This window comes from Pipra filicauda, unplaced genomic scaffold (assembly GCF_003945595.2).
Source record: "Pipra filicauda isolate LSUMZ 115617 unplaced genomic scaffold, ASM394559v2 scaffold138_size1969278_pilon, whole genome shotgun sequence".
In the NCBI taxonomy this organism is placed as follows: Eukaryota; Metazoa; Chordata; class Aves; order Passeriformes; family Pipridae; genus Pipra; species Pipra filicauda.
The window spans coordinates 1,791,161-1,816,959 of record NW_024103862.1 but is presented as its reverse complement, the minus strand read 5'-3'; the positions used below and the strand labels follow the sequence as shown (position 1 = coordinate 1,816,959).

Below are 25,799 nucleotides of genomic sequence, written 5' to 3'. Positions count from 1 at the left end.
GGCCAGCGGCTCGCGCTCCTCCGCCTGCCGCCGTCCCAGGCCGGGAGCGTTTCCTCCTGGGACGGACGGCTGGAGGAGATCCCGTCCCACACCTGCCATCAAGGCCGCCTTCCCGCCGGCCGAGCTGGGAGGCGCTTGGTGGTGGGGACGGGACGGGGAGAGCGGTGTGAAATCGCATGGCTGTAGGTAGGCAGGAGCTGGGGGACCGAGGGAGGGAAACCTGCCTGCCTTTCCCTCTGTTGTTACTGCTGGGTTTGGAAGGAGGTCCAAGAAAGGGCTCTGAAAGGTATTTTTTATTTAAAAAGCAAGAAAGAAACACCTTTCTCAGTAAAAAAGCCAAGCAACCTCACAATGTCCTTCCAGCTTTCCTTCAGCCCCTTTTAAAATAAAAGTAAAAAGCAAAACCCGCGTGGATAAAGGGGAGCTGCTGAGCTTCAGCTTTGTTTAGTAAGCAAGGAAGTTTTTCTGCCTTTGCAGCTTCAATCTCGGCTTTTCCTCAGTTTCTTCTAAATGTAATATTGGCAAGGAGGATTCTCCGTCCCTTGGCTTATGTGGCTGCGTGAGGTTTAGCACTGGGATGCTTTTTGGGATTGGCATGTTTTTTGCCGTCTCCTCAGTTCTTCTAATACACTGATGTAGGGTGTCGTGTATTGGCGAAAATATATAATGTACATTGGATTATGTACTGGCTAAAAAGGCAACGTTTTTCTTCTGAGTTATTAACTTATATTTGTTAGGGTATTTTTATCCCCAGGCTGTTTCTGCATCCAGTTCAATATTAGTATATTGCCGCCTTCTCTCTCCTCTATGCCCTGATTTATGAGCTCACTTGGAACCATAGTCAAAATATGAAAAAAAAAAAAAAGTTGTTGTTGTTATAAGAGCCTTTACAGTGTGGAAAAACTCAGTTTTTCACTGTGTAGAACAAACGCACGTGCAGTTGTGTGCATGACTAAAGTGCTGTGCAGATGTGTAAAGAGTATTGTAGCATAATATCACCTCTCACAGCCTTAAAACCTGCTATAGAGAGTCTTGTATTTTCTGACAAATAATTAGGTTATGAGCTTCCATTAATTAGCTACTTACATATTTCTTAAGTAAACTTAAGCAAACTGAAACAACCAGTCAAATATAACAATGTATTTTAAATGCTTTTTAACCCACCAAAAGTTTGAAAAATTGCCAGCAAAAAAAGGGGTAGATTTCTACAGCAGCAAAGTGCGTACATAAATGTGTCACTGTAAGCAAAAAGGGAATGGGTGAGGAAACATCAGATTTGAAGTACACATGTAAGCTTTGTTGAAGATCTGGGATACAAGTAGTAAACCATCTTCCTTTTCTGTTTTTAAGGCATTTTGTAAAACAACTTATAAGAGCACGTCTTAGAAGAAGCGGTAGAGCAGCTTGACCTATTACAGAACTATGGTTCGACTAACACTGGACCTCGTTGCTAAAAATGTTGGTCACAAGAGTCGCAATGAAGACAACTTTGGACAGTATCTGCAAAAAATAACTCATCTGAATTTGTCAGATAAAAATATAGACACAATTGTAAGATTTATTTTTCATTCCTTTTAACCTGGCTACTGAAATGTTTTGTAATTACTGTTATGCTGAGTTGGTTATAGTTGGGGAGACAAAAAAGCAAAGCCAATTTTCCGTTTTATAACAGCTATAGTATGTTTTAACACTTCTATTGGCTTTCAATTAGGTTTTAATAATGCATCTGTTTGGGAGCATGCTTCAGCATTCAGTGCTCCTACTGTGTGGAACACTACTTATATGTAACATGTTGAAACATGAAATGCATGACATTTGAAATGTGAAAATAAACTTTTAGCTGTAACTTTTAATGTAAAACATCAAAGTGACTAACTCCAACAGTCTGCAGGGGTTCTTATTATCAACATGACACTTGTTTCTTTATGTGACAAGTCTTGCTGAAGTATTTTACTTACTTGAAACTGCAGAAATATATATTATCAGTACACTGTTTTTGCCATTAATTAATTAAAATAGAAATCCACGAAAGCAATTACACAAGAGAGATGAAGTGTTAAAGTGAAGTATTTTTTGCAGTATTTCACAGAACTATTATATAAATATGCAGTTCTTAAACAAAAAAAAAAGAAGCAATTTACTACTTTGATTATTTTGTACAATTCCTATTTATTGATGATTACCTTTATAAAAAAATGATCTGTAGAATAGAAAAGATGTAAGGAACTAGTAATTTTGCAGATCAGATTTTCTGTTAAAGAAAGCAGTAATGATATTACATACTATTAAGCACAACACTTATTTTTGTTAACACCATTATTTTTGTAGTCTTGGGAATTTTACAGAGTTGTTAACTCATAGCACAATCTTTTTAATCTATCTGTGATTTATTCCTTAGATTTCAGAGGAAGTCTGAGAAAGGAAAGGGAAATTCAGGAACAGGATATAACCTGAGTGAGGTTAACAAATTTGGACTGGTGTAGTGGCTTTTTCAAATTAGTCAGGTTAAAAATCTGCCTTTTTTTTTTTTTAAATTGCTCCCTAGGGATTACTCATTTAAAAAATAACCCGTGAACTTTTCATTTTCAAAGACTAAACCTACAAACTCAACCCAGTCTTCCTTCCTCTGAGTTTAATAATAGGAAATTTATACAGGTCCCGAGTTAATTCAAATCGCCTCAAGATACTGAGTACATTTTGAAACTGCTGAACCCTGAACAACTACATTGTTGTGTATCGTGAATTTCTGCTTTAAAAGTGTGATTTCAGTCAAGAGGAAATCACTTGTTCTGTATGAACAGATCCCTGCAAGCAAATGGGTTTGTTTAGCTCACTCTTAGGAATGTTGATAGCCACAGCAAATTACTAATTGGATCAGATCATTTGATGAGGACTGGCTCATCAGATGCCACAGTGAAGTTTTACAGAAACCTTCATAAAAGGTGTGACCTTTTAGTTGTTTAATAGGAATACATTCAAAGACACTCAACATTTGAGTGCAAACTCAGGCTCAGAAACATACCAAAATACATTGAAGTACAAGGTTTTTGTATAAATCAGTATTCCTTTGCCAAGAACTGGTTTCCATTACATCAATGAGGTTTGATGGAGACAACTACACTAACAACTATGCTTTTCTGAAATCCACCTTATGAAGGCAGGGAAGGTAATGAAGTCACACAGGATGTGTGTACCTGCTCATTATGTCTGTAGTCCTCAGCTTCTGTATGGCAGAATAGTAATGACAAATTTCAGTCTTAAGGCTGATGATTGCTGACACTAACTGAGTTTTTCCAGGAAAAATAGTGTTTAAAAGTGTTTGTTAAAGGTGAAAATTTATAAATCGTGCAACAGAACTTAAATATAAGAACAATCAAAAGCTTCCCAAAGCAGGCATTGAGTGAACATTATGTAGCATTAATTTGTAATTGTTTATTTCAGGGTGTCCTCTCTTTCTGTAAAAATCTAAAGGTTCTATATTTATATGATAACCAAATCAGCCAAATCCAGAACTTGGACTTTGCTTCAAATATAACACACCTTTACCTTCAGAACAATTGTATTTCAAGTATAGAAAATCTCTCATCACTGAAAAAGCTTGAAAAACTGTAAGTTGAAAATAATGTATTTGTTTTACTAGTAAAAACAATAGTTATTTCACTAAGAAATTTTAAAAAATTATGTAGCTGTTAAGATCCTTTTAGTTCTTAAATTCTGCTTTTCAAATAAAAGTAACTGCTTATTATTTTTTTATTAAGTGTTCTGTGTTGTAAGTAATGACATACCATCTTTACATATATATTTGCATTTAAATGATTTTATTTTTTCGATCAATAATAATAATAATAATAGCAAGAGATAAAACTGCTAAAAAAACCCTTGGATCAGTTAACTGAATGTTCTACTCGTATGCTAGGTTCTTTCCTTTTCTAATTTCCAAATATTATTCAATAATACTTTAAAAATATTTTTCTTAATATATTGAAGTGTTGTGTTTGCTCTTACTTTCAAAGGGTATTAAATCTATTTTGGGTTTTATTCTGCAGGTATTTGGGAGGCAATTACATCACTGTAGTAGAAGGTTTGGATAAAATAGGAGAAATAAGGGAGCTACATATTGAAAGTCAACATCTCCCTCTTGGTGAAAAGCTTCTGTTTGATCCGGTATCTCTTAGGTCCCTGGCAGTAAGTACATTTTGAGAATTTCAGTGAGCCATTAATCAGTGGATCAGTATTTTAAGAAGAACTGATCAGGACTTGATCACTCCGTGTTTTCCTTTTCTGCCAATTGGTGGCATTCTTTCAAGTTCTAACAAGGAGATCCCACACCAATTCTCATAAAAGCTAGTGGTCCAGCAGATTCTACTTCTTCATTTTTTTATTATGAAGGATGAAAATGAAAAAATAGAGAGGAAATGAGGAAGTATATAGATGCCCTATATCAACAGAATGTGAATAAACTAAAAAAGGGGTAGGAATTTATCACTCTTAGTTTTCTTAGTCTATTTAGTTTGTAGTGAATTAGTTTGTTGGTATTTCTCCGATTTGATTGTTACACATTTTATTTACTGCCTTTTGTATTCCTCTCGAGAATGTAATGGAGAAAAAAAAAGTGCAAACAGCTTTTTTTTTCCTGGATAATAAGAACAACACATCAAAAGCATTCTGTTTTAGTTCTGCAGTTTTTCTATATTGTGGTATGTCATGATTTCAGGAAAGTCAGCTTTTGAAGTTGTCTTTCAATATCTTAGTTGCTCAGAAAACATAAAATGTACACTTGAAGAGGTTAAAGAGGAGGCTTTAGTTGCTAATGGATGTAGTTCTATACTAAAAAAAAATTCCTCTTGCTCTATTTCCCAAAGTGTAGTCAGTACTCAATGAGCATTTTTTGTGAAGATAAAGAACTCACTGAAAAGTGAGTTCTTTTGTTCACATGTATATCATAAACATTTGGCCTAGCTCTAATTTCTTCTCTTTTGAGATTAAGTAATCCAAGACATGTATTGCAGTTTTTCTTTCATAGAAATGAGCCATTACTGTGAGAGCACTTGTACTATATTGGAGAAATTGTCAAAGAAGAGGGGGATTATATAGCAATAATCCTCCCAGGATAATAATTTATAATAAACTCATCCATGTTTTTCAACATCCTGGCCTAGTCACTTGCATTTTGTTCTTTATGGCTTTTACTTAAGGCCTTTTGGTGTGGGTTTTGTTTTGTTTTCTAGGAAACACTTTGCATTCTTGACCATGTAACATCTTTGTGGAGGCTAAATGTAGAAGAATTCTATTTTATCCTCTGAATGCTAAGTGTTTAGACCCTTTTTAAGACATCTCTTTTTACTTCATCTTCTTCTGTCTTTTTCTGGCTCTTAATGCTGTCAGAGATGAAAGAGCCAAGAGCATGAGGCCATATAGCTCTCTTTGTACCACAAGCAAATGTTTTGATGATGACAATGTCATGAATCTGAGGAGGTTAGGTTTATGAACTGGGTGTATCAGGATGATACTGGTAATTTCTGTCTGCAGTGTAGATCTTGGTCAGATTTTTGAAGGGGGTTGTTTTCCTGTATACGCTGCTGAAATAGAGATTTTCCAACTAATGGTAAGTCCCATACCTTGTATAGTTGTAAACTCACTGTATTAGGTGTCCCTTTTCATTTCCTAGAGGTATAAACTTCTTCTTTCTTTTATGTGAAGCCTAATTTAATATGTCCTGGGATAAACACCTGAAACACATTTTGTTTTTATCTAAAATGTAAAGATATCTGTAACTATTGCTTGTTACAAAAGGCAAAGTGCATTATGTGACTCTCTATTGTTCCAAAGAAAGTTAAGGATCAGAGATATGTATGCCCAAAGGTTTGTAGGATCAAGCCTGAAAGAAAAACAGTTAAATGAGACTATGTGGGCATCAGATACAAGCTTCAGCTCTATGCAGTTCATCTGCAGTCTTGGGGCCCCCAACATAAGAAGGACATGGACCTGTTGGAGCAAGTCCCGAGGAGAGCCACAGAAAGGATCAGAGGGCTGGGCAACTGTGAAGACACGCTGAGAAAGTTGGGGTTCTTCAGCCTGGAGACAAGAAGGATCTGGGGACACCTTGTAGAAGCCTTCCAGTACCTGAAGGGGGCTTATGAAAAGCTGGAGAGGGGCTTTTTACAAGGGCATGTAGTGATAGGACACAGGATAATGGTCTTAAGCTGATTGAGGGCGGGTTTAGATTACACATTAGGGAGAAATTCTTTACTGTGAGGGTGGTGAGGCACTGGAACAGGTTGCCCAGAGAAGTTGTGGATGGTCCATTACTGGAAATATGCAAGGCCTAGTTGGATGGGGCCCTGGGCAACCTGATCTAGTGGAAGGTGGCTCTGCTTATGGCAGGGGGATTGTACCAGATCTTTAAGGTCCCTTTCACCCAAACCATTAATTCTATAAAATGCAGTCAATTTCCATGGCTGTTTCATACTTCAAAAATAGAGTTAGTAGCACTTGCAGAACTCTGGAAACCATTTGAACATGTTTAAAGTATAACAAGCATTCAGTATTTACTGAGAATTCCTGAAATAATTGAGAAATAATCTTACTTTGGTTTGACTTCAAAACCAAAATAATTTGCATTTTACAACAAGATAGCCAACATAAAACACTCTGTGAGGTATTTGATAGTTGTGTTTGCATGTTTCTGCTTCATATGCTTATTCATCCTTTACAATACTTTTCTGTAAGAATGTACAACTTGACTCACACATGACTTAAAAAAAATATTTCTTTTTCTGCTTTTCTTTCTTCAGAAATCTTTATCTGTATTGAATATCAGCAATAACAACATTGATGAATTAGAGGATCTGGCAGTTTTGGAAAATCTTTCTTATCTTAAAGCAGTTGACAATCGACTTCAACATATGAAGGTATTAAAATAAATCTTTGTTATATTAAGTATGGGTGATAAGAAATTAGTCACATTCATCTTTATCACTAAATATAAGAGTAAAAATAAATTTTACTTCTGCTGTTACTGAATCTTTGACTTGTCAAGCGAAGCTGTTTCTTCTCATCCAGAAATCTTATTGAGATTAAAAATGGAGAAGCATTAATGTAGGATGTCAAAATTTATATTTTTATTAATTAATACTAAAATGAATTGGCTTAGATAGTAACCCAAATCACGAAGACAAAGCCTTGATTAAAATAAGCTCTTTCATTACTATTTCTACAGTCTATTTCCTTAGAAAAGTTAACTTTCATTGGTTAGTAATTATTTAAAAAATTGTTTGTATTACTTCTTAGAATGCTTAATATATTTTTAACAGAATGTAACAGAATTTGGCAGTTCTGTTTACTAATGAGGAGATTGCAGTATTTGGTGTGCATAACCTATAAATAATCTAGGTCAATATACTTTATTTGGACTTTATTTTCTATACTTTAATATTAAATGTTGAATGGTGCATATCTGTTTTACTAGAGAACTATTAATGCTTTGTATTTCAACCTGTGTTTCTGGCTGGCAGTTGTGATTGAATTCACGTCAAAATACAATTCGTGTAAGTTTTTGCTGAGTAATTAAAACCACGTTATATCAAAATAACAGTAAGCTTTTTCAAATGGACAGTTTCTCCAAAGCTTCCCTTTTGAAAAGGATTCCCTTTCTAAATAAAACATATTACAAATATTTTTAATTGGCTCTTTCTTTTGTATAAATAAATATACTTCAGTTGTGATGATCTTAGAAGAAGATTGTTTTAGGCAAAGAACCAATTAATTTTAAGAATGAGGATGCCAGTTTGGAGAGTGTTTTCAGTATCTCAGAGGGAAAAACGGTGTGCTCTGAAACAGAATAAGGAGAGGTCAAGAAGACTGCACTATTCAGTAACTGTGTATGTATTATTTAATCATTATTAAATTTCATTATTTAATCATCAGGAAGATCAGAGTTAAATTTGCCCAAATCAACTAGACATGTAGATTTCTATGTTATATGGTCACAGCTTTTGAAAAATTATGTGGTTAGCATTTGAGTTTGCTGCTGCTGTCAGTTACACTATCAAGCTCTGGTATATTTTCAAAATTACTGTCCTGTGTGTTTTCTAAACAATCTCCAAGTTTTGAAACATATGGAACAGAGAGGATATTTCTTTTCATATGTTTGCAGACCTGTAAAACTAATGAACATATCAAATGTATTTTCCATACAGTGTAACGCACGTGGATATCCAGCTTTAATTAAAACAATTACTGTGTTTTAAGAGATCACATTTGAGTGGGCTCTACTTATCACTAATATAAATTCTTAAAGAAATAAAGACCAAACTGTTGAAAAAAAGCATTAAGCCATGCAAAGTATTTTTTAAAAAGTCAGTTTTAGCTCTGTGTAATGTAAGAGTCTTTAGCTCACAGTGGGCATCTAGCAAGAGAACAATCTTATACAGCCACTGACTGTTCAAAAAAAATAGCTGAGGGAAATTCTGAGTATGTTTCAATATTTTTGCAACCCTGAATTTCATGATTCCATGGCTTACATTATTCTACAACTGTGAAGGCTGAAAGGATTTGAGGGGTGTACAGTTCTATGCACTTCATTGGTTTTGTGGGCTGAACTTGTCACACAGAGCAAAGGCTCTTTCACTCCCACACAGGCTGCCTCCGCTCTCCTCCCTCTTGCCCCTCTGTTATCAAAACTCTGATGTGTACCTGTTTCTCATGCCAAAAGCTCTGTGTCCACTGTTTTCCCATTCCTGCTGTCCCATCACTGCCATTGAGAACGTCCCTGGGAATGTCTGGCATTGATCAGAGATCATGGCAGTGCTGCATGACAGGGAAGTGTCAGAGCTCTGTACCCAGCTGTGCTTCACCCAGTGGGAAGAGAAGCTGTAGAGGAGTCATCCGTATCCGCGTAGGGCTGGTCAACAGCAGGGACCTGTGCAGCAGAGGTAGATGGCTGCAGGAATAACATGGAGTCTTTTTAAAGGAGGAAAATGTGAAGGGCATAAGAAATGCACAAAATGCAGTCTTCTTATGTAGACTTTTTGCACATTTGTGTATTTAGTATAATTATTTTATATCTAAACATTTTTCTCACTTTTTTCACTTTATTATGAAAACCCATATTCTCTTGCTTTTCAACTATGCCCACTTGATTTCAGAGTAGTTGAAAATTAGGACTAGTAAATTCAATTGCTTAAGCTTCTAGCTAATTCAGGGCTTTATTACCATAACTAACAGACATCAGGGCATATGACCTTGTTTCACATGACTGAAGTTTATGTAATGCAGTCTGAACAGTAGACCGAAGTAAATCAAGTAAATTTTCTTAATTAATGCAAAATAACTATGACTAGCTACCACATGCAAAAAGCATAATTGATTTTAATAGAATTGGCATTTCTTTATTTTCTATTGCTTGCTACTTGATTTATTTATCCTTTTCACTTTAGTCAGGATCCCCAGGTCTTCTAGACTGCAGTGTATTTGGGTTGGAATACTAAGGGAGTTTTTTAAAAGCACTATATCTATTAAAAAAAAAACCACAACTATTCCTGTTTGCAAAAAGCCAGAATATAATTTATTTATTAATTAAATTAGTTTTGAGAACTAATTTAGTGTGTTTGGATAGATAGAGAAAATACATCTAGAAATACCTGTAAAAATCTGTATTTCACAAGTCTTTAATTTATTCAACCTCTGCTCAGTATTGATTATGACAAGAGGATATCACAAAAGATGAATTCATTCGCTTCAGAATTGAGTCGGGAACAAGAGAAAAATTATAGATTTTCTCAAATAGATTATGACAGGTAATCAAAATGGTGACAAATTGCTGTCTCTAGATGTATCGGGGCAGATGAACTAGACGTTTCCGATAAAAAATGGAGCATACTGGTCAGATACCAATTCTTAACTGACCATCGTTAATTGGTAAGAAATTGCCAGCACTACAGCTGCCTACTCAGGCACTTGCCCTTCCCCCTCTCCCTCCCTCCCCATTGGAATATAATTTGCTCGTCAGTATTTTGTAGCAGACCTCAAAGTGATAGCATGACATGATCATTTATCAAACGGAGCCTGCCCAGAAGAGTGTCTGGTCCCTTTAGTACAGCTTATTGAAAGGCTGGGATGTGAAAGCACTTTATTAGAGACAGGAAGGCAATGAACAACTAGAGCGTATCGAAAGGGTAATCATATTTCAGCACAGGATTAGTGCACTCTTAGATAAACATACACTGGAGTAAGCATGTTCTGGGTCATTTATCAAGTAAGTAACAGCTAACAAAAATCTTCAGGATTCTGTATACATTCATCAAAGTTAAACTGTATACATTTTGTTTCAATAATAGACAACTTTGTGTTGCAAAACTATTACTTGAAAAAATTATTTCTAGTGAAATCTAGAACACATTACAGATTTCAATGATAATGATGAAGGCTCAGGTAAGAATAAATAAATACATTTGCTCAATTATTTTTCTTTTTTAATAAGTCTAGCCTAAAATACTTCTTTCCTAAACTGTGTTTGTGATTCAGTGTTAGCACTTAAGCTACAGGGGTTATCATGTTGCTGTACTGATGCGTACTGATTAAGCTTTACTGTTCAACATTATGAGAATTATTAACATTTCTTCATGTAGACCAGTCCTCAGAGTTTCTTGCTTTGTTTTATCAATCTCGATCCTCACAGAACCAGACTTTTGCTCTCTATTTTACTAAAAAGACATTATTATCACTGAATAACAATATGACGATATCACCATCATCATTGATAGACCAAGAATTAAATGGTTTGGAGGTGTGAGTCTGTACTGCCACTTTCTCTTCCATATGATTTTTTCTAAACGTATGTTATATAACCCATAGAAATTTCCTAGGAGGATTTTCTACCAAGAGAGAAGAGCCTGCAAAAGCAGAATTCTCCCTGCTTGCATTACCCAGGCAATTTTCTAGATTTGGAGGAACTAAGAGATGCCTACATTGCTAGGTACTTCATTATTGGCATCAAGCTGCAAAATTCTACACACTTTGCAGTTTAGAATCTGTCATAGCATGATTTGTAGATTTTTCTAAATTATTACAGCAACAAAAGTTCTCTCTCCATGTATTTATACAGATTGTTTTGAATACCTCCTTAACCTTTTCACATATATAAGGAAAGCCTATCCAGAATGACAGTTAAATGAAATTTTGGAAAGAAAGTATTTCAGAAAGTAGGGTATCTCAGTAGAAGGGACCAATCTGCTAAGCTTTGCATGCTTTTAATGTGAATTTATTGTATTTAAAAGACAGAGTAGGTCATACTGCCCTTGGGTAACCAGACAGAAAGCCAGATGGAGAAGGGTATATTTCACAAATTTCACTGTTTGGGCCAGTACTGTAACTGACCACCCACAGTTATGTAGGGGGGATTACTGTTTCTCCTGTAAAATACATACATATAAAGAGAGAGGCAGTTTACTGTAGCTTTTTTTTTTTTTCCAGTCTGTTCTTTATCTGTATAAAGTATTTATTCTTCCACACGCTGATACTCTAAGGGCTCTGTGAGACCATAGGGATGCATTAAGAGACATTACATATCATACAGATTTTTTGGTTGGTAATTCCTCGGCATTAGGTGCTTATAAGAGGGATTGAAGTGGTCGTTTTCCATAGCTGACATAACTGTATCCTTAAAAATGCAGCTTCTTCCAACTGTATCACCATTTCTTCTGTGTGATTATGATATATTCAGGGGATGTTATGTACCACACTATTTGAAAATGTACATTCTTAATGTGCATATTCATACATATTAATAGTTTCATTGAAATTATTTCTGTGTACAGGATTTGGGCCTGGCTGAACAAATCACATTACTATTGAATTTTGTTTTGTTGTTATATCAACTGCAGGATTTGAAGGTTGTGTTAAACAAATGGACAAAGCTACGCAGAATGGATCTTAGAGGAAACCCCATCTGCCAAAAACCAAAGTACAGGGACAAGGTTGTAGTACAGTCACAAACTTTAGGTAAAAAATCAAACCAATAGCCCACCCATAACCCCCACTCTTTTAGAAAACAACTGATACATTAATAGTTCTTGAATTGCACTATGTATGTAAACACAGTTACTGCTATAGAAATTTATTTCAAGTGATAAATTTTTAATTTATGTACAAAGCTAAAACCGTTTATATAATCAACTTCACAAACCATGTTGTTTGACTTTTGCTATTAGTGGTAGTAATTTTTTTTACAATAGATGATTGGTGAGATTGTTACAAGATAATAAGGCTTTTTTTGTGTTCGTGTTCCAGATGTAGTGAAACTGATTTTCAAAGACAATTTTAATCTACTCCCCTATCAATCTGTAGCAGTTGCCTAGGTGTTTGTTGTACAGTGCCAGCTGTACAGATCCTACCTTACTGTGTTTGAATTTGTTATATAACTTTTGTCCTTAAACTTAAAAGCAATTTACATTTATGTTATGAGTGTATTTGTTAATCTTAACCTTATATATCCCATATACATTTTTATTATTTTGATATAATTTTAGCATAAAAGGAAGAAACTTATTCTTCTATACCTGAATATTCATTCTGTAGAAATAGGTTAAAAAAATCTGCTAATTTTTTTACTTTTTTGGATAAAGGTGGCAATTATCTTTCAAGTTGTAATTATAGAACTTGGTTTTTCTAAGAGTACAAAATATCATCCATTAAGAAAAAGAAAAAGCCTATCTGCACAATCAAAATAACAGTACCTTAGGACACTTCTAATGCAACCAAAATTTGTGGACATGTGAGGTACTTCATTTGGTCTGACTCAAAAAATGCAGATGCAACCAATGAAACACAGAGTGTAAACCTGATGGCACCTAAGTGAGTAAAGTTAACCTTAGAGAGCCAAATCTGTGTGTCTGTCTTCATGAGCAGTAGGACTCTGTGATTGCTAAGACGTAGTTTCCCTCTCAGTCTGAGTTTCTGTGTCTTATCTATATCTTGTGCAAGAGCATAGCTTTTCTTCAGAACTTTCTATAAGGTGCTGCATGTTAACCAAATCTGAAATATATATATATATTTCCCTTGAAAGTTATAAAAATAATAGATGTTTCTTTTGTAATTAAGACGTGTTAACTCACTCTTGCAGCTTGAATATGAATATCAATCTGTATTGGGTATTTTTTTTCTTTACCAGAATGCTAAAAAGAGAAAAAAAGATTTGAAGGGAGCATATATAGAACCAGTACATGTTACATACAGCTTTGTAGAACCCTTTAGTTAACTTTGTATCACAGAAAACGTTCACTTCTCTTTGACAGAATCCCTTGATGGGAAAGAAATTAAAGAAATGGAAAGACAGTTCTTAATGAACTGGCAAGCCTCCAAAACTGCCAGGAAAAAAAGCAAGGAGAGAATGACAGATGAAGGTACAGTCTATGTGCAATTTTGTAAGCAAACTAATCAATTACTTCATGCTTATTTACAATATTATAGAAATAATAAAATAGCAGCTAACAGTAAATATACTAAGAATGAGACTTGTACCGGTGCTGACTCCAAAACGCAGGAGTAGAAATTGAACTTTTCCAATATAAATTTAATTTTAGCACTAATTCATGTGTTGTTTTTTTTCTTTCCATCCCAATCTCCCAGAATTATGGAAGGGAGGAGCTAGTACATTTTGAGTGTGTAAATACTTAAGTTTGCTTTCCATATTTAAAGAAAGTGTTGGGCATTTGAAAGAAAACATGCATGAAATACATCAGACTTGTAAAATCTATTTGTTGATACTTATTTGATCTGTGTAAATTGCCAGTCCTTTGAAAGGGCTTCACGAGATACATGACTAGCAGAAGTACAAGTTTTACACTTGGGAAGAAAATAAATGTTTGGGAGGTAAAAAAACCTTAAACCCTTTTGGGGGCTTAAAAGCAACATGTTTTTGAAGTGGGAAAACCAATTAGTAGATTAGTTTTGAAACCGAAGGAAAACCTGAAGTATAATGAGATTTTTTTAAAATTGTGGTGTAGTAGTGGCTGTTACAGAGTTGACTGCATGTTAAAACATAAATGACTTAGTAGCATATCTTGCCATCTTGCAGAATTTGGAAAGAGACATTAGACTTCAAATTACTCAAAATGGTTTGAATGACCATAATTATAAAATAAAATTGATGACAGTTACACTGTTGCTTTTGGAAGATAAACTAATATGTTATTTTGAAGACATGAAGTGAAAACACTGCCTGTCAGCCCCAGCCCCCAAATAATTGTAATCTGCTCAGTGTTTGGAAGCCATATGTGAATGGCAATGGTTCTAAAATAATCATCTGAGTAACTACTGATATAAAAAGATGCTATGTAATTGAATTTACTCCCTTTCAAATAACTGTACCTGAATGGGAATACCTGCTTTAATATTCACCTTCATCAGTGTTTGCAGCACCTTCCATGATTCCATACAAAGTTTTCCATTCTCAATTATCAAATGCAAAGTAATTTACCTTGAGGCTTATTACACTGTTTTCTATAACAAGATATATTGGAACCTATGATCAATCACACTGAATATTAAATAGATATGGTTTGACCTGGCATATTAAATTAATCCTTTTTTTATTCTGTTTCCTGCAGCTGATTCTGAAACATCTCATCCTACTCTTGCCTTTCACCACAGTCACTCTGTGGAAGAAAAACCAAATTTTTTAGTTTTGTCTCAGAAGCACAAAATTGAAAGAAAACCTCTGCCAAGAATCCGTGAAAGAAAAAGTCAGATGAAAGCTCAGGTGTGTTCTTCAGACATCTTCCTTTTACTTCTGTTATTGCTTGTACAGCTCTTGCTGAATCAGTTGGAAAATGAGTACAGGAAGGTAGAATTTAATCTGAAATAATTTTTTTAACCGTGTTATATTTATTGTCTTTATTTCTTTAAAAGACAGGGTAATAGATTTCAGTTTCTGGTTATAAATCCATAGACTAGCTAACAGTAGTAACTTCATTGTTACTGATTTCTGTCATATGCATTTGATTGTACTATTTTTCTACAAAGGTAAAATAATATCAAGTTAATTTTGATTAATATCAATCGAAGTTAATTCTTGGAAGTACAGTTAAGGTGTCAGCACTATTGGAGAAGGGTGATCCTGTGCAGAGGAGAAACAATCAGTTTTCATCATTACAACTTACTTCTAACAGACGTGTCAGTGTATTATATATTTGATTAGCATTTTCCTGTAGCATCAGCTCAAGAACATGGAGACAATCGAGAAAGAAAAACTCACGTGTGTGCCTTACAGACGTTTAGACACTACATGAATTTAAACAATTCAGAATTTATGATATGTATTCTTTACTCATAGCCTTGTGCACTCTAGTGCAACTGTTGGTGGGAATAAAATCTGCTCATAGGCATTTGCAGTTTCACCTGTAGTAATAGTTTAATTTGGCATTTGGGATCTAATATCACTCCTTCCAGATTTATAATTATATTTTTAACCTAACTGTTTTATTATTTACCAGCTGAACTGGCCAACAACAAAAAAAATCATCATTTATGCAGTGCTGTAGATAAAATAAATAAATAAATGTAACCAACGCAAGTATTCTTTTGTAACTAAATTACTAAATGTAGTGTTCTATTTTACATTCAAATTAGACTTTATTAGTATGTTGGACAATTTAACTGAGCAACATTTAATGCTATTTTATTCTTGACAACTTACCACTTTCCATTCCATCAGTTTACTTCCTTCTGATTATTTGTTCTGATTAAAAATAACTGCCTTTCCCTTAATAAGAAGGGAAGAAGAAGAATTACAAATCACAAAGCTGCTCTCTTTCAAAGGATCATTTTTGTCCTTCACATGGCAATGGATACATTCTGACCTGAAAAGAAACTGAACTTGTCATATATATGTGCCCATTCTTGAATTTTTTTCTTGCTTCAGAAAGCAGTGGAGCAGTTTAAAAACAAGAACTGCAGGAACAATGCACTAGTTATCACAAATTAGTACTACTATTAGTACTACTATAGTGAATAGTCCAGGCTTGTGAGATTTAGAGGGGCACAGACTAATACTCATGCCATACAAACATGTTTGTGGGGTTTTTTTAATTCCATTATGAGTTTATCCACATGGTTAGTGTTCTGTCAGCTTGCATGTCATCTTTATTAGCATCCAGTCTTTTGGGCCAGACTGAGTAAAACTGCTTTTCATGTACCATTCCCCTTAGTCCTAAAAAAGGATGGAACATGTCTGTACAGCATCTTTTCTTCAGTGTAAGACCTTCTGCTATCCCCTGTGAGATAAATCATTCTGATTCTGCTTTACAATGTTGAAAAACTGTCCAGTTGTTGAGCTTCTTTGCTTGACAAAAGTTATCCCCATATTAAAAAGTTGGAGCACAGTCCTGTTGAAAACCCTTTTGACCCTAGAAAGGCAAAGATTGCATCTTTCATACTTGATTGGAATAAAATGTCTATATTTGTATTAATTTCCATTTGCAAATTAAACTATCCTAGTGATTTTTTTTAAACTGTTAGTCTAGAATATTTAGTCTGATTCACAGAAAGGTTAGGAGAAACTACAGTCAGATGACATGCATTTAGTATTTTCAAAAAACTTGTGAGAATTTTGTCTTAGATGCTGAAGGTTTCCGTACCTTACAATTTCATGTATAATCACTGATCCTGAGCTGTATTCTAATCTTGTTAGCAGAGGAATTCCATGGAAACCAAGAAGTCTTGGGAGTTAGTTAAAGGTTTGTGAATTCTTTAGAATGTTTTTGGGAGGAAAAAATACCCTCAAAATACAGAAATATTCATTCTCAGAGTATATGCATGTATGAAAAAATGACAAATCACAGTATTCCCTTGTCAGATTCAGTAATTAGGGATATACATAAATGTGCCCATATGTAAAGGAAGGAAATTTCGTCAAACTGAACAAATACCTGTATTGTTTAATTGAAATTCAGTATTGTACCAAAGAAATCAGTGAATTTTAATCTTATCCTCTATGTTAGTCAAATAAATTATTTGAACAGATGTTTCCTCTTTCCCTATACATGCTAGGTGATGTTTGACCTTGGCAACTGAAAAACAGGCATTAAATACCTTTTTAACCTACATCTTAGATCCACTGAGGATTGCATATCGCTTGAGCAATGAAAAAAGCCAGTTATTATGTGTCATTAATCTTTCTTTTTTTATAATATAAAAACAATAGTAGTATTGGATTTTAAGTTAGTTTTGAACATTTAGAGAAAATTATGGATATTGGCAGGAAGTAATTAAAAGAAAACAAATCACTTAACTATTTTAAAGATACCTAATACCTTGCAGTGAGATACACCATTATAAATTTTCCCAGAGTACAGAAGTTGTTGAAATTTTGATGTTGTAAACTTAATCTGTAACCAGCAGTTTCTGCCTGCATTTCTTTACTCATGGAATTAAATATTGTGGTAAGTATTCGTAGAACTCAAAATGTGGTGGGAAAGTCACCTTTTGTCTCTCCAGCATATGTTATGTGATTAGCAGTATGGTAATATCTTTAAATTATATAGTCAGTACGTAATGACACTGGATTGTGTCAGCTAATCATAAGCCACTCTGCTGCCACCATACACATCCTGCATAGTTCAAGTTCTAGTCCAGATGAAAGGAGCTTGCAGTGAGCAATGTTATGTACATGTTCTGCGTGTATACTGGGCTTTTGTTTAGATGAATCTAACCAGCATTATAATAAATAGAATTATTAAGGCCTGTTATATGACAGGTTTTTGGGGAGGGCTGATACTGAGATTTTAATGATGTATACTCAAAAGATTTACAATTGTATGCTTATTTCACATTACAGAACATAGTTTTCTCATTTGAGAGGGCAGTGGGGAAATAAATCTTGTTCTCTTACTGAATATCAATTGCAGCAAATCTGAAAATTCAAAAATAAAAAGTATCCTCAGCCTTGGCTTCAGGAAAAGAAGAAATACAGAGTTAAGATACAAACCAGTGCAGTTTTAGCTCCACACCCTGGAGCTCCTTTTAGCTGCTGAGTATCCCACAAGCACTCCAAATGTATTCAGAATTAGGTGCATTAAATGTTTGGAGATACCAGCTGCAGTGCTTTGGCAGAGCCTAGAGCGTGTTTTGAATGGACATGGAGTGCCTTTTCCAGCACCTACAGCCCATCTCACTGCCTTTCATTGATGATAGTGTTGAAGGAAAAATGTAAACATCTCCTTGGTGAGGTCTAGAAAGTATCATTCAGCATTTAGTGATGAAGGCTGGGGAAGAGAAATGTAAGGAATTTACTTGCCGTTGAATTATTCAGCCATGACATAGGATATGGAAGGAGTTGCTGCAATGCTTAATAAAGTGTAAGGATAAAGAGATAAAGTGAAGTTCTGAAATTAAATAGTGTTGCTGAAGCAGAGCCATTTGAATAAGGTCAAGTATTAGCAGTTTCTGGTTACTGTGACTCATGTAAGGTCTCAGCAGGCAATTCAGCCAATTGGTTGGTTCCTTTTCTTTCTGGAGAATATGCACTACTTGTAAAGGTGAGTATAAGTGCTTTCACAGGACCATAACTGACATTACAATAATGTGTATCTTCATGGTATTTTCGTATCCATGTTTTGTATCCACATGCTGGACCCATGTCCATTCTGCCCAGGATCATTCATACTGTTCATATACAAGGAAAAATATAACTCTGTTACCACAAACATGCAAGATGATATACAAATGGCATTGTAAACTTTCAGTAGTGGTAATTTAACAAAACAACAGAGAAAAAGTAGTTCTAATATATGCCAAATCTGTGGTACTTAACACTGCCACATCATTCAGCATCCTAAAAGCAGTGAAAAAAGGCATCCCTTTTTGACCATGCCCATGCCCGCTCCAGTTCTCCATGCTGCTGGCTGTGCCCAAAACTGAGAAGGAAAAATGACGTAAACACACACAAGACATGCATTGATAGACCCCCTGCACCCTTGAAAGGAATAAATGCTTTTCAAAATGCAGAGAGAGAGCACACATCTCCTGGTGAGCAGATAGACCACACATACTCTTACATGTCTGGCTGACCATATATATCAGATACACTTGATATATTGCCACTTGACTGGCAATCTGGCAGGAACACATTTGCTTGCAATAGACGGCTCCTTCTTCCAGGAAATATGGGCTATTTCCTAGACATTTAGAAGACCAAATGGCACATGTGACTTGTCAGCCAATAGGTCAAAAAATTACTGGGGCACATGTGGGTATGCAGGCTCTCATACACTTTCAAGAACATTGAAACCCTTCTGTTTTTTTCTGTTTGAAACCTTCTACATAAAATACATGAATATTTAGAATAATTTAGATTAGAAAAGGCCCCTTAAGATCATCAAGTCTAAATGTAGGTCCATTAACATTTTAAACAGAATGCAGAGAGGACTACTCAGCGATTTTAGAGTGAATTGCATCTTGTAACTGGCTCCATCAAAACTGTATCAGGAATGAAATGCTATTTTAGGATGTTAAATGAAAAGTAGATTCAAATCTTTGCATATCTATTTTTCAGGTGTTACTTGTTCACCCTAATAGTTAACTATATAAATGAAGCATTCAGTATGAAGTGTTTATTTCTTTCCTATCCTTAGGTCTTTATATGTATAAGTCAGTACTTTTAGACTACTGTTGAGATAAATCTTCAAAACTTCATAATGTTTTTGGTCTGCTGCATTAGCATTGCACACTTTTTATTGTGTAACTAATTTACAAAATTATAAAAATCACATTTGTAAAACACACATATGAAGAAAATAAACAAAGAAGTAATGCTATATTTTCAGGTTTTTAGAATACATGCCTGCATGGGAGATTTAAAAAGTAATTTGAGGCTAAAATAAAGACTGCTGCTTGAATAGGGATATATAAATAACTTCTGTAATAATTTCAGTGTAGCTCAGGTGAAGTCAGTTCCACTAACTTAATTTACTGCAATGATATAAATACTGTTTCAATATTTGCCTTCCTGTATTCTGTCACATGTTGTGTGGGCACACTCCCTTGTCTGAAAAGTTGAGAGCAGCTGCTTTAATAAACCTGAGGTGAGCAAGGTGAGCTGCTACATTTTGGAGGACAGCATTACAGTCACTAATTGCTCCTCAAATTCACTTCCATCACCTTGAGATTCATCCCATCCAGTTGCAAACACTTGGATATGTCAGATTTGCCTTAGTGATTCCTAAATCGATCATCATCTACTGTTGGTAGTATTTCTCTCTACTGAAAACTGTTCCTAGAACCCAGGACGTGTAAGACCAAGCCTTGCCAGTAAAGATTCTGATGCTTTAGAGCTTCCATGGTACTGTTGGTGTGTTAGAATTACCAAAAGGAAAAAAAAATTAGGGCATCAGCGCCTGAACACCTCCCCTTGGTACTTCTCTGATCAAAATCAGAATATATGGATAGATACATAAGCTTTATAATCACTGTGTATACCCACAGTGTTTGAGTTACTGATCTAAAGTTCACATTTGAACTTTAGAACCATAACCAATGAAAAAATCCTATTTTTCTTAATTATTACATTAAAAACAGTGCAAGGTGTAAGTTAATTTAATGTGGTATTATTTCTTTATATATGCAGGTATAAAGCAGTACACAGGACTGCCTGTGTATATAGCTTTTTATAAATCTACAAAAGCCCCACAATTCAAAAGTTCTGAGATAGGGGCAGAAAGGGGGAAAATACAGCCAGAAATGACTGACAACATCTTTCTATTCTCTTAATTCTGAGCAGAATTAAGTGCTGCATCAAAACAAGGTAAATCCAAGCCAGTCGTGAAATGAGCCATGTAACAGGCTAATACTTTAACTCAGAGAGAGATTTGAAGCAATAAGCTCAGCCTTTCTTGAAGAGTTAATGTATTAGACTGCCCAAAGTAATCACTAATTACATGTCCAGTAAAGTTGGGTATAATCAGTTACACTTAGTTTGTAGAAAAATGTTTTGGAATAAAAACCCGAGTCCTATCTGGTTTCATTTATATGAGAAATTACTTTGATTAATACTAAGATTTTATTTTTTATGGAACTTGAAAATTATCAGTAAGTATTTGATACAAACTTATGTGGAAAAAATGCTAACTATCACCATTTTTGTCTGTGGAAAAAGTCAGTCAATTTTGTAATAAAGGAATGTACAATGCCCCAGATGGTCAGATTATGTCAATTCAGAATAGCTTGGCCCCAGGTTTGACACTGGAAAAAAAAAACAACAAAGGATTTTCACTGCATCAGCCAATAACCTTGCAATAGGTAAAGGCCTTTTTGTTTCATCAGCAGCTTTTCATAACACTGCTTGCAAATTTTGTAGAAATGTTGAGTGGTCTCAGGAAGCACCAATGACAACAGGAGCAATGGGGGCTTTTGTGTGGTTCTGATATGAAGATCTCATCTATCTTCTGTGATCTTTCTGATTTAGGTTGAGGAGGCATCGAAAGTCAAGGCAGAAGCAAGTTGAATTCTAAAAGCCAGAAGTTATGAAGGATGTGAAGATTTGGCCATTACTGGATTTTTTTCCCCTCAAAGTTTGCAAAGAAAGATACTGGTGTCTCTATGGATATGTTATCTGTGTCTTTTTAACCTCAAAACCAGACAAAATTAAGTATGTTTAACTTCACACTGCCTTCTAAGAACATTTGGAAAAATAAGGGGACTAGTTATTTATTTAGAAGCAATACTTTGTATCAAAAGCATGTAAAAAACATCTGCAAGTGCAAGGTTAAACTGATTGCCTAGTTCTTAAACTTCCTCAGAAAATGAGCTGGTTTTAGGCAGTGCCTTACCTAGTAGCTGCTTCTTTCCATATGTGATACTCAGCCATTGCACAGAGGCACGTGCATAGCAGAGTCATAGAATCATTAAGGTTGGAAAAGACCTCTAAGATCAAGTACAACCTTTAACCTGACACTGCTGTGTTCACCACTAAATCGTGTCCCCAAGCACCACATCTGCAGATGTTTTTGACACTTCCATGGATGGTAATTCCACCACTTCCCTGGGCAGCCTATTCCAATGCTTGACCACCCTTTCAGTAAAGAAATTTTTCCTAACACCAAATCCAAACCTCCCCTGGTGCAACTTGAGGCTGTTTGCTCTTGTCCTATCACTTGTTATTTGAGAGAAAAGATCAACCCCCACCTGTCTACAACCTCCTTTCAGATAGTTGTGGAAGGTGATAAGGTCGGAGCCTCCTTTGCTCCAGACTAAAGAACCCCAGTTCCCTCAGCCAATCCTCCTAAGACTAGTGCTCCAGACCCTTCACCTGCTCCATTGCCCTTCTCTGGACACACTCCAGCACCTCAGTGTTCTTGAAGTGAGGAGCCCAGAACTGGACACAGGATTCGAGGAGCAGTGCTGAGTACAGGGGGACGATCACTGCCCTGGTCCTGCTGGCCTTGCTATTTCTGATACAAGCCAGGATGCCATTGGCCTTCTTGGCCACCTGGGCACACTGCTGGCTCATGTTCAGCCAGCTGTCGACCAGCATCCCCAGGTCCTTTTCTGCTGGGCAGCTTTCCAGCCACTCTGTCCCCAGCCTGTAGTGCTGCCTGGGATGATTCCGACCCAAGTGCAGGACCCAGTGCTTGGTCTCATTGAACCTTATACCATTGGTTTCTCCCTTCAAGCAGAAAGGAGCTATTACCACATGATTTTTGAGAAGATCTGTAGTCCTAATAAATAATTTCCATCACTTGGATTTTTCCAAGTTCTGGTGAATAATGTGGAACAATTAGGAGAGAAGGCACAATAAGATTAATGATGTCTGTGCTGGTTAATTTTTGGATTGGGAGTATTACACATTAATTTAACTTAAAATTCTGTTTTAAGTAACTGAGACTTGAGTTTGGCTTCTTTGCACTAGTTTGAGTAATTAAATGAATGCTCAAGACTTCTGATATAGGAAAATTCCAAACCTACAGGTAAGGAAAGGAAAACCCAGTTTACAAATTGCCCCTGGAAAAGAAACCTTTCCTAATGCACTTTCTCTGTATGAATGTCAGCTGAGCATCTTACACTTAAGACCCTCTCTGAAATAAGAAAGGATTTTTTCCTGAATAAGAAAATCAGGATCTATCTTTTTGCATGCAATGTTGTGTGTATTTTGTTATTGGTTATAAAGATAAATGTAATTTGATAGAATTTATTCAAATAAATTTAACTTTTGCATGTATTTTCCCCCTTGAATAACAAGATCTTCATCTTCATTATAAAGAACCAGATTTCCAAAGCTGAGGTAGTAAGTGAGTGGTACTGTAACTCTGAGGTGCCACATGCTTCTGTTAAACTGTTGTGGTCTAACCCCAGCCAACAACTAAGCCCCACACAGCCACTCGCTCACTCCCACACCAGTAGGATCAGGGAGAGAATTGGAAGGGGTATAAGCTAGGAAACTAGTGGGTTGAGATAAAGGCAGTTAAATAGGGAAAGCAAAAGACACACATGCAAGCAAAGCAAAACAAGGAATTCAATCACCACTTCCCATGGGCTGTCAGGTGTTCAGCCACCCCCAGGAAAGCAGGGTCCCATCACATGCTATGGTTACCTGGGAAGACAAATGCCAAACATCTAAACATCCGCCCCCACTTCACGTACTGAACATGATGTCATATGGTATGGAATGTCCCTTTGGTCAGTTGGGGTCACCTGTCCCAACCTCCCATGCACCCCCAGTGCAACCCCCAGTGCAACCCATACCAGCCCCTGTGAAGAAAATGAACTCTACCTCGGCCAAAACCAGCACATAAAGCTAATGAGCCATTTGCCTTCAGAATCAGAAAATTCAAATCACTAAATAAAGCTCTTATGTGTAGCTGTCATTGTTAGTCCTGAAATTAATACTAACCGAGAATGATACTTCTTGTTTTAGCTGTTGTCATCAATGATATTCAGATCAAGAAAGACAGAAAAGCATACATCAAAAAAAAGTTCATTCTTGTTTAAGCAATTCCCAGAGAAGAATGTCAATACTTTCAGTGAGCGTGTTCAAAGTGGCAGCTGCTCAATTGCTGACTCAATGCAGCACATTGGGAAGTTGCCTCCTGGTCTCTATGGCGTGGAGTTATCTTTCCATCTTACACTTCCCTCTGCCTTACACACACCCGTTTAAAACTGTTTAATGAATCATTGGTATTTCTTAATGTGGGTTATGCTGTGTCAGCCATCTAAAAAGTATGGCTTATTTTCCATAGGTTCTGAGTATTTCTGGATTAAAGATTTTACTTTCTTATATGTTAAATAAAACATTGAAGACCTGAATTAATTACTTCTGATACAACATAGGCCATGGGGTTTCACACAGAGAATCCCACAACCAAGCAACTCACATCCAGCTAAAGCAAACCCCTACCAAAATCTTCCTCTGATGAAACAGCAAAGTGGGTCTTGTTTTCACTCTGGATCTACTCTCTCTCTCACTTTTTGTATTCCATAATAGTTTGGCTACATCCCAGCTGCATACATGTATCATCAGGCCTATACTTTGGCCTGCCCTAAACCCCTGCATCCGAAGTCTGCAATTGCCCTTGAGTAAAATCATCCACACTGTCATTTGATGCATAAATATTCACACTTCTCTAGCTCCAGTCAAGCCTGCTCAGCTCTCACTGCTCACTCACACCAGCTACAATACTGTGCTTCTCACATGGCTGCTACCAAAGGGAAAATGGAGGGCCAGACCTATGGGGGTTCTCTTTACCCTGGTTTTCCTTTCTCTTTTCTTAGAGTGAGAACAGCTTTTACAGAGACCCTCCCAGATTGAACATGTACAAGGGAATAGTTTAGAAGTATTTCCTTAAATATGTGTGGGTCTGAAATGGAATTATGGTGGGATCTCAGTAACTCTAAATCTTAAAAAAAATCCCTTGATACTATGTTCTAACACTTATGTACACACCCATACAGTAGAATGGAGCCCTTCTGATATGTATTTTAGATGTATTTTGAAATTAATTATTACTGAGAAAATACAATAAAAGGTTTATTGCTACACTGTGATGTAATGTATTTAACACAGTTGCAGAATATGCTATGGTTCTACAATACACCATATTCTACAATTCAAAAATCAACATGGTATTTGAGACAAAAGGAAAAAGGATGTAATTGGAAATGTTCAAAATACTTGTTTGGCTTTGGAATGCATTCCCATTATAAACATTGAGATTTCCCCAAGAAGAAGAAGTTCTGAATTTCAACATATTTTTATTCTTCTGTGGCTGTGTCCTGCCTTTTATTTGCTCCTGGGCTAGAACTGGAATCTGTGGGACCTGACCAGATACAGTCCGCGTGTGGCTTCGTGCGGGAATGGTTTTATTTGGACAAGTGACATTTCTACTAGTCCATCAGACACCAATAACCAGTAGGCAAATACACTTGAGAAACCCTTATACAGTAATGGGAATGAGATAAAATGAACAAATTGGAAAGAAATACCCTAAATGTTCATGCTGAATTGTAGCTATAAAATCAGAGAATAATTTGACATGAAGGGAGCAGAGTGTACCTGGAAAAATATCACTCTGTCTCTGGTAGAAATTTTTCTTACCTAAATCATGCTGAAAATCTGGCTCTTTTGTGGCTCTGGCATTTCTCAGATTTGAAATGTACTTTTGAAGGTAAGGCAGGAAAGTAATTCTCAGTCATTTGGGAAAAAAGAAGAAGAAACAGCTGCAGCAGCTTGTTACAGTTTTAGACTTAAACAGTGTGTTGATAGAAAAAAATCACTGGATGTCTTTGTGGTTATAATGGTGGAGTTGTCTGGT

The 25,799-nt window shown here is 35.9% G+C and overlaps 1 protein-coding gene across 1 annotated transcript; it reads left to right on the top strand.

Moving 5' to 3' along the window:
- On the top strand, positions 1 to 21,596 carry PPP1R42 (protein phosphatase 1 regulatory subunit 42). The gene is made up of 9 exons (XM_027748220.2): positions 1 to 186; positions 1,351 to 1,551; positions 3,442 to 3,608; positions 4,047 to 4,185; positions 6,795 to 6,911; positions 11,883 to 12,000; positions 13,293 to 13,400; positions 14,607 to 14,758; positions 21,458 to 21,596. The coding sequence occupies exons 2-9, from the start codon at positions 1,423 to 1,425 to the stop codon at positions 21,494 to 21,496; spliced, it is 969 nt and encodes a 322-aa protein (XP_027604021.1). The 5' UTR covers positions 1 to 186; positions 1,351 to 1,422; the 3' UTR covers positions 21,497 to 21,596.
- Positions 21,597 to 25,799: the final 4,203 nt, after the last annotated feature.